Source organism: Pteropus alecto, unplaced genomic scaffold (genome assembly GCF_000325575.1).
Source record: "Pteropus alecto unplaced genomic scaffold, ASM32557v1 scaffold143, whole genome shotgun sequence".
Taxonomy (NCBI): Eukaryota; Metazoa; Chordata; class Mammalia; order Chiroptera; family Pteropodidae; genus Pteropus; species Pteropus alecto.
The window spans coordinates 1,338,774-1,348,917 of record NW_006434828.1 but is presented as its reverse complement, the minus strand read 5'-3'; the positions used below and the strand labels follow the sequence as shown (position 1 = coordinate 1,348,917).

General features: G+C 56.2%; 1 protein-coding gene across 1 annotated transcript in view; it reads right to left on the bottom strand.

The window, feature by feature from the left end:
* AGAP1 (ArfGAP with GTPase domain, ankyrin repeat and PH domain 1) overlaps window positions 1-10,144 on the bottom strand; it is a 432,072-nt gene that overhangs the window by 92,568 nt on the left and 329,360 nt on the right. The window contains exon 12 of the mRNA XM_025045420.1: window positions 3,712-3,870. Coding sequence (XP_024901188.1) covers window positions 3,712-3,870 — 159 coding nt within the window. The remainder of the gene's footprint in view (window positions 1-3,711; window positions 3,871-10,144) is intronic.

The window sequence follows — 10,144 nt, the reverse complement described above, 5'->3', positions numbered from 1 at the left end:
AAGACATAGTCACTAACGCACGGGCATTTGATTTCAAAAGCTGCTCAGCCTCTCCCATCCCTGCTGCTAGCACAGTGTAAGCTTTTTATGACTCGGAACAGCCAACCCGGAGGCTTAGGGGAAAAAGATAAAAATGATTAAAAAAAAAAAAAAAGAGGGTGGGGTTTGGATCAACTGCAACTTAACAAGGAAAAGCATGGCAGAAACCTCTTAATCCTATTTGTTTCTTTTGTGATTATTTTCCAAGGGAAATGTTGGTGAAGGGAATGTTGATGTGAAGTCTTGAAATCCATTCCTACATGTGTTTTCTTGAAGTCGCCTGTCAGAGCCCGTGCCCTGACGATCATTAGAAATGGCTCTGCATCTGGCCAGCTGACGAGTCGCTGAGGGCAGGGGTGCTCCCAGGAGGAGGCCAGGTCACGACCCTCACCGCAGGCAGACAGGGCTGCCCAACCCCGAATCACAGGGGTCTTAGTAATATGCGGCTCTGATCCAGTAAGTCGTGGTTGGGGGCCTGGGATTCTGCATTTCTAGCCAACTTCCAGGGGCTGTCGGATACCACTTGGTCCGTGGACTGTGCTGAGAAGCAAGGGTTTTGAGGGGTGGCTCTCAAGCGTCAGCAGGCAGCATCATTCCATGGAGGGCTGGTTGCCACACAGGCCCCTTTTTGGGATTCAGAGGATCTGGGATGGGACCTAAGAATCTGCATTTCTAGCCAGTTTCCAGGGGATGCCACTGCTAACTATATGAGAAGCATATCTTGAGAAGAGCTGACGTAGAGCCAAGGCCTGAAATCCGGCCACCTGAGCTTGCATCCCCACCCTTATCGGGATGTGACATGGGACAAGCGGCATTGAATCCTTATGTACCAGAGCCTACTCATCTGTAAAATGGAGCCAACGACGGTGTCCACTCCGGGGAATCCAATGGCGTCATCCGCGGGAAGTCCTCGCTCAATGTCAGCTGTCACTGTTTTCACCACGACTGGTTCCCTTTTCGACAGCACGCTGCGTCCAACAGCCCATCGACCCTTACGCGACACAGGCACGAAGAAAGAACCCTGAAAACCCACAGGAACCACACTTATGTCCCACGTTCTGTGGGATTTCTGGACTGTGCTATTTAAAACAGCAGCCATGAGTCTCCCACGCGATGCTACGAATTCCGCAGCTTTGGCTTCTTCGCGCCCGTCCTTCTCGTCGCTCGTCTGCTGCTCTCCGACCGACTCCTTCGCGTGGCCGGGCTCCTCGGCGTCCCACCTTCCCCGCCTCCTCTCTCGTCTCTGTCCAAGTTGCCTCGGTGCTTATGGTAACTTCCTCCTCCTGCGGCTTTGCACACAAAGAAGCCCATCCGGTCCCTTAGGCGCTGCTCGGGATTGATTCTCTTTGGGAAGTCTGCCTTGACTCGCTCTGTCAGTCCTTACGCTACCCGCACGATTTCAGCCGGGCCTTCTCTTACGTTCTCCGCCCACGCCCCACGGTGGGCTGGTTCCGGGGCGCAGCCCTGTGCTTTCATCTCCCGCATTCCGGGTTCTAAGCTTTGTGACGTCAGGGGGCCTAACTGATCTGTAACGAACATAACGTATGAAGGAAGAACGGACAGCCGGGCGCAGTACTCGATGAGAAGCCACGGCACATTTAAAAGCGACATTCGCACAGGTGAGCTCCGTCTCCCACAGGTCCCTGATGAATACAGGGGTGCGGACCTATGCGAACAACTTCTGCGGGAAGACGTGTCCGACCAGACTGAGGATCTGGAAATCAGGTCTGTTCAGGATCTGAGGGGTGCGGCGACGCCCCCCCTCCCCCCACATGCATAAGCCGACGCAAAGAGCTGGAAGCGGGGGAAAGCCAGCGGGCGAGTCTTCACTAGAGATGATCGCGCAGAGGGAAGGGTGTACGGGATGGAGTTTAGGTCAACACGCTGATTCCAATGCCTTTTCTATAAAAATGTTGTGTGTAGCGGGGGCAAAGACTGGGCTGATGGTCTCATCCGGGAATTTGTTCTAACCGCATCCTCTCCCCAACTGTAACTCCCACAGCGCGTCGGGAACAGAACCTGAAACTGCACGAAGCAGGATGTGTTCTCGGCAAGTCTCCCGCAGAGGAGGGGAGCTTCGGGGGGCCGCGGCCTGACCGGGCGGGTCCGAGGCGGTGCGTGCAGCGGGCCCGGGGAGGCCGGCGTGGGGCCTCACACGTGGGAGCACGCCTTCCCTCAAGGGAGGTGACAGAACACACCCGCTCGGCTAGGAACACGAACCCTCATTGAAAACCCGCGCGTTTCGAGGTATTTGATGATGTGCTGATTAAATGCGTGAACTGCCTGCTCCCACAGAAAGGGACTGTGATGACACCAGTGGATGTTCAGTTCGGAGACCGAGCCAGGGGTCGTGACACACGCACCCAGTGATGACACAAGGTGGGGGGGACACACCCTTTCACCAGAGAAAACAAGGGCTCGCGGAGGTGCAGTGGCCTCCTGGGCGACAGGTGGGGGCCTCTGACTGGAGCGCAAATGAGCCAGGTGAGGGCTGTGAATGCACCGGTGGCCCGGGGCAGGGCACACCCGGTGGGCGTCGATCACAGCGATGTAGGGCCCCCTTCGCTGGGGCTCCCAAGGAGCAGTCGTGGTTTCGGATGAAAGGTGACAGCCCCAGGGAGTCCCTGAGGGCGGAAGCAGACCCTGGCTACCCCCCGCGGCGTCTCCGGAACGCCAAGGCGTCCTCCACCCGTTTGCTCTGGCCACCAGCGTGTCCAGACCACGCTGCTCCGAGCTTCCTGGGAGCGGCCTCTGAGGCCTCCACGTCTCCTGCTCCCCAGGTCTGGGGACGGCGTTCTCTCAGGCCCCCGCTCGGAGGCGTCTGCCAGAGGAGCTGGAGTCACCGCAAATCCAGGCGATGTTTACCCAGAGCGAACGGCCTGTGGCAGCAGCTGGTGGGTCTACGGGGAAGGTCTGATGCCGAATCTTTTAATTAGAACAAATTATGCTAAAATTACTCTAAAACCCCGTCTGATAGATGACATACAACAGTGGGAATTCCTTTAAATACCGGTGAACAGGCCATCGACAAAGTGCCACAGGCAAAGCATTTGCGGCGAGCCGGGCTGGCCCGATGCTGCATAATTCATGTTTCTCACATACGTCACGTGGTCTGCAGTAGGCACACGTGTGTCCCAAGGAGCTGCCTCCAGTTATCAAAAAGAAGGGGGGGGGGTGAGACCACCCAAAATTTAGAGGATGTACCAGGGATCTTAAAAAAAAAAAAAGATGAGACGAATTACGGGTTTTCCTTTAAGGAGAAAACCCACAAGCAGTACAAACTGAGCACGCACAGTGGGAGTGTAGGCCGCGTCACGTAAGACGCGTGATCAGGTCTGATGCCATCTGTCAGGGCTGCCGCCTCCCGGTCACGTGACCCTGAGTTAACCACCTGTCCTGTCCGTGGCCTCACTTTTCAAATCTGTCAGGTGGGGGTGAACACCTACCCCCCCTATACCGAACAGGAAGAAACAAGCTGACGTGGGTGATACGGCCCCTCAAGGGCAAAACACCCCACAGACCACTGGTGGGGCGAGTGCCGCTGACGCGGCTGCCCCACGGGGCCACACGCAGAGCGGGGCGCGGAGAGCTCGGGGCGTCACGTGCAGCCCCCGGCCTGCAGCCGAGGACACGGAGGTGGCCGTGGGTCTGTGGGGCCGCGCCCTCGCTTACCACTGCTGATGGCCGAGTTTGCAATGACCGTAGCCTCGGTCCACTGGTCGGCACTGGAGACTGAGTAGGAGCGCTGTTGCATGCCGTCCGCTCGGCCGTGGAGGGAGCCCAGGCTGACGCCGCTCGCCATCTGAGACCCGGACGCGCTAGCGACATTCCCTAGGAACAAACAAGCCAGGTGAACACCACCGCGATGCAGACCCCGGAAGCCAGCACGACTCAGTCTAAGGGCCTAGGCGCTCGCACGCGGTGGCCCTCGGCGCCGAGAGAGCTGCCGCGCGGAGGAGGGGCGCGTGACACAAGGCGACGTTCCGGAGGAACAGAGGGCGGCGTGCATCCTGGGGACCTCCGGCGTCGAAGGTCTGTGCGCGGAACCACCCCGAAGACACGCAGCATGGCCACCACCACCTCCAGATGCAGTGGAGGAGGAGACCAGACCTGCTGTGGGGACAGCGCCAGGCGGCCGCACAGAAGCCGCGGTGACACGTCAAGTGAGCGGGCGGTGGTCGCTCACTGCGAGTCCACTGTTGGGTGCCCGGGGTTGTTTCCATGGTGAAGGTATACTTTGTGATCGACACCGATCACAGTGCCCAGACGCGACGTCGGAGGAAACGCAGACTCTCAAACCAGGGACGTTCGCCCTTAACCTCGAGAAGGCTAAGCGGAGGAGACGCAAGCTGAGCAGTCTCGTGGCACACGGACGCGGATGAAAAGCGCTTCCCCTGCATAGTTAGCGCTTTGAACCCGTTGCTCAGCACCAAAACGAGTTACTATCCGGTCACACCAATTTTAGACTCAAAAACATGATGAAGCGCCTCTCTCTAAAGCTCCGCCGAACCGCCGTGGCTGCTAGTGAATTGGTTTGTTAGATACATACGCAAATCTCCAAATGAATTAAGTTTCCCTTCTTTTTTAACTTTCCACCAATTGCTTTAGTTTAGAACCAATTAAGTTCTAAACTGTTCTGGGAAGAGATCCTTCTGAACTACCTCGGGTGGGGGCCTGGGCCTTCTATGCCACCTGGGCCTGATTGCACACGCCCACCACTCAGATCCAAATCCGGGACCAGGCTGCGCCCCACGACCCCTCCCCGATTTCATGGCGTGAACCCGTCGCAGACAAGGCGCCAGGGCGCTGCTGACATCTTCCTGGTGGAAGGAGGGAAACGAAAGCTGGAAGGAGAACAGGAGAAGACGAGACACGTGCCAGCGGCAGCCACCGCTCCGCCGGGCCTCCCGGGTCGCGCCGCGCCGCCCGCGGGGACACCTGGCCTCGGGAGGGGCGTCGAGGAGACGAGTCTGCCCTCCCTGCAACGTCTGTCCGCACTGCTGGCAGACGTGACCGAGGGTGGGATCTGCCCACGCCACCCCGTCAGACCAGCTTCAGGCACCCGGGCCAAACGCCTCGGAAGAGAAAACTAAATCCACCGCTTGTCTCTGGGTCGATGATGCCAAAACGATGCTCAGGTCCGCGGTGCCACCTCCCTTGGCCCTCCTCTCTGGGGTGTGGCTCCCCAAAGAGGACCAGTCTCACGACCCCGACGGCCGTGGAGGGGGCTGTCTCGCGCGACTATCCCTGACTGCTCGGAGCACAACTCCAGACGCCAGTGTCCACACACACACAGGTGGCCCAGACAACTTGGCCCTTGGACAAGGAACACGTGAAGGTCAGGTGGCGATACCCAACAAAGGGCTAGCTAGTCTTAGGTTGGCGAGTTCTTCATCTCCAGGCCAAACATCCACAGCAGAAAAAGATTAGACTCCTTGATATGCACACTAAGGAAAACTGCCATGGTGCTGGCCATGGGGCATGGCTGGTCGCTGGCCGTGGCGCTGGCCATGGTGCTGGCCACGGGCTGTGGCTGGGTCGCTGGCCACAGTGCTGACCACGGGCTGTGGCTGGTCGCCGGTTTTCGAACTTCTGTCTATCGCATGAAATTCTAAGCCCAAGTCCAGTTCTTTAAGCTGCTGGTGGAGCGGCTCTGGCGTTTGATCCTGAGTGGTCCCTAAGGAAGTGAAGTGGGGTCTCTGGGGTGAAGAAACGCCTGTCGAGACCGTGCACTCCTGGCGTCTGACTGCAGAAGCCCTCCGCGACCCAGAGCAGCCATGCGGAACCCTTCAGACAGCTCAGAGCCCTCTGGCCTGTGAGGGGCTTCGCATCCCAACCACGCTCAATTCCCAAGTGCTGGACCAGATGCAAACATGACGACTCTGGTCAGGTGTGCGTGGATACGGAGAGTTGTGGAAGCGTAACGTGAAAACTGGTCCACAGACGTGTGGCAGGGGTCTGCGTTGAGTTCTTAGATGTGTTTCTGCTTAGTGGATAATGGCTTCTTTTTAAAAAGCAGAATTAATTTGGGAGAATTCATCTAAAAATCTGTGGTTTTGGCATCGCTTGAAAAATGAGACTATCTGGCAGCCCCTGTATTTGTGACTACAGATGCTCGTTGACCTCTGATTCGGTTATGTCCCCAAAATTCATCATAAATGGAAAATATTACAAGTCAAAAACTGCCTACACCTAACCGACCGAATGTCACAGCTTCGCCTCACCCACCTTGAGCACTGGCATTAGCCTATAGCTGGGCAAAAGCACCTCGCTCCAGCTGCCCAGCCTCACAAGATAGCACCATACCACAGGTCGCCAGCTCGGGAAAAGATCACAGTTCAAAATTCAAGGTGTAGTTGACCCTTGAACAATGCGAGCACTGGGGTAGCTGACCCCCACACAGTCGAACATCTGTGGATAACTTCTGACTCCCCCTCAATCGTAACTACTAATAGCCCACTGTCAGCTGGAAGCCTTATCGATAACACAAACGGTCAATTAACACGTATTTTGCATGTTATAAGTATCATATATGCATTCTTACGATAAAGCTAAAGAAACATTATTAAGAAAATCATAAGGAAGAGAAAACCCATTTACTGCATGTATTAAAAAAAAAAAAAAATCCGTAAGAGGGGGCCCACCAGGTCAAGCCGGGTTGTCTGACCCCTGGAACGACAGTTGCTACCAAACGCAGTCCGCTTCGGCAACATCTTAACGTCGAAACGTCGTAAGGGAAACCATCGTAGGTCAATCCGTAAGAGTGGGCCGGGCCCACCAGGTCAAGCCGCGTTGTCTGACCCCTGGAACGACAGTTGTTACCAAACGCGGTCCGCTTCCGCAACATCTTAACGTCGAAACATCGTGAGGGAAACCATTGTAGGTCCGAGACCGTCTGTCCACCTCTGGATCTGTCTACAGGGCTGCAGTCTGCACAGCGAGGGCCGGAGCCCCCACACGTCAGTGACCTGCCCGCCTGGGTCCCAACCTTTGGTTACCGTTAAGTTAATCTCCAAAAACACGAATAGAAGAATTCTCATTTCAGAAGTAAGGTGTTTCTGATTTTTTCCCTCAGGAGAGTAAATCTTTCTTACGAACTCACTCATTTTATTTTAATTTCAGTTAAAATTTTCCTGAAAATCAAATGATAAAAGACCTACTAATTGTGACATGAAGAAAGAAAAACATTTTCTGTGATGGTATAAAATGATGAAAGGTAAGAAACGTGTCTGCCTTAAATACATAGTTTACAGACTCGTAAACACGTACTTGCCTTTAAATACAAAAGCACAGACCCGTGTTCTAACTTTGGGGCAAACCAGTGGTCCACAGACTGGGCCATGACACTGTGAAGCAGCCTGCTGGCTCTGTGTGGTCCATGAAGCATGTCGCCCCATAGTGTGCCGTCCTGGACCATGGTCACACTTTGAGTCATTTCTGTCTATCTGAGTAAATCCATCAGTCACAGAAACCAACTACCCCCGAATGTTTCATGAATACTTTTAACAGCTACACAGATCTAAAGTCTAGTTATAGTATTTTATGTCATGATTTCCAATACTTGTTTTTATATACCCCATCCCCAACTAAGGCTAATGTGTGATTTCATTTCTGTTCCCAAATGAAGGTCACTAGTTCACTGTCAAAGAATACCGTCCCTGATTCCAGTTTTCCATACGGACGCGTGTAGCAACATCTGCCCTCTATGTGACCACATGGGGAGTTTTCACTCCGGCATGTAAGGGGGATGCTGAACTTAAAACCACTTTATTCTCTCTCAGGGTACTCTAGGGCAGCGGTGCCCGACCTTTATGGCACCAGGGACCGGGGCTCCTATGAGAATCTAGTGCCTGATGACCTGAGGCGGAGCTGAGGCGGTGATGCCGGCGCTGGGAGCGGCTGCAGATGCAGATGGAGCTTCGCTCGCTGGCCTGCAGCTCACCTCCTGCTGTGCGACCCAGTTCCTAACAGGCCACAGACTGGTACCGGCCCGCGGCCCGGGGGTTGGGGACCCCTGCTCTAGGGCTTCACCTTTCCGAGGATTCTAATTCGTCATCATGTTATTACCTAAAGCTGAGGATCTGGAGTCCGCATTTGTGGGAGAAGCCCAGGACTCGTCTGATTTCCTAAGCATTAGGGGTCTTAAGATTGAGACCAGCTGGGACAGCGTGGCGGCTAGATGCTGCTCTAAATGCCCCGCAGGGCCTCACGTGCACCTAGCAGCCACCCGGCTGGGCCTCCTCCTCTCCCAGGGGTCACGCGGAATGGCTGAGATCCAAAACCCAAATGGCCACCAACAGTCAATAAAGAAACCAAGCTCAGGGCTTTGTTATTGATGAGTTAAATCAAATCCTCACACCTGTACCGGCTTCGTTAAAGTGTGTTTAACAGAGCCCGGAGCCCTCGCTACCCAGCCATTAGAATCACAAGCACAAGCCAGCCAGGAGGGCTGGAGTTACAGACCAAACCCCCAGTGGGGCTGCCAGGTGTCTGCGTGCCCTGGTTGATGGAGCTTTGTGCAGGGGCACGTGGTCAGAGAGAAGCCCTGTGATGCCCAGGAGAGAGACCCTCCCTGAACGCCTCCACCTGAACCCCTGTGCTACAGAACCCCATTGGCTGGGCGAGGAATAAGGTGTGAGGCTGGGGTCTGCGGGGGGAGGGGCAGCCAGCGCACCACTGGAAATCACTTTTTTGCTGGAATGTGTCTCTCCCTTGAGGGAAGAGATTTTCAAGGCAGGAGGCTGGAGCGTCCTCTCTCCTGGGGCAGAGGAGGCAGGTCTAACGACTGGTTCCCAGTCACCGGCTCTAAGCCAGGGTCAACCAGGGTCAACAGACAAGGCCTTCAGAGGAAGCCGAAGGCAAGCGCGCCTCCCCCAGGGGAGGGCGCCAGGGAGTGGCCTCCTTGAGGGTGGGGGTTCCTTTCCGTTCCTTCCTCCCCTTTATCCTCCTCACCCCCACCGTTTGCTCCCCGTGCCCTTCCAGAGCACCCTGCCTGCTGCTGGCAGACCGCTCCGTGGGCCTCGTGTTCCTTCACGTCTTCCAACGATCTTTTCAGGAACAGACGTGGGTGACAGATGCGATGTCTTGTCTGGGACAGTCACGTCGCCTCCCAGGGCAAAGGCTGGGCAGGTGAGCCCTGGGTTCGCTTCTTGATCTCAGAGTCCTTTCCTGTAACATAACTACTGTGTGTGCTGGTGTCACCTGGCCCGTAGGGGAACCAGCGCGTGACGATGCCGATGCTCTGGCCACTGCTACTGCTGTAATAAACTGTCACGTGTCCTGACCCAGGAGTCTCCGCATCGGGGAGAGCGGCAGGCTCGCTTACTTTGCAAGGAGAGTAAATCCGACCGTGCACAGTGCCTGCCCTTCCTCCAACGCTGACCCCCGCCCCCCGGCTTCCCTGTCTCCTGGCACTGGGCCTGTGCCGGGTAGGCACGAGGAAGGAGATGGAATCCCTGCCCTTTGGCAGAAAGTGTCAGGCAAGTCTGCGTGTGGCCACCACGCAAGGCAGGGGCACGAGAGCCCCAGGAGGCGTGACGAGCAGGCAGAGCACGGCGGGTCACACGGGCTTCACGGAAGCTGCAGACTTTTTCAGACTTTGCAACGGACCCATCTCTGTGACGAAGAGTGCAGGAGAGGGACCGCGTCCCAGGCCACCTTTCACGTCCTCCAAACTCAAACGCGGCGGACAGACACGCGCAAACGCGTCCGCCAGAAAGCGCGCGCAAGGTGCTCACGGCAGCCACACGAGGGAATGGTCCACGCCAGGGAGAACAGGCGTATGGACACGGGCCGCGACGGGCCGCCCGCCACAGACAGGACAGGACAGCCGTTCGGGTCCCACCCGGCGGCTCAGTCAACCCGCCGAACTGCCCTGTGCGCTGAGAAACAGACAGCGATCGCCCGCGTGTCTGTGTGCGCGCGTGCTGGGGACAGATGCAGGCGGTCACAGAATGGGGTCCACGGGGGTTTCCTGGGCTGTTCCCTACCAGCTGGTTCTCGATCACTTTCTGCTGGTCACCTGTACACACAGCTATAACTCAGGATTTTGTCCTTCCTATGTGGACATTGTGTCAGTAAAATTTACCCCCCCCACCGCACCGCC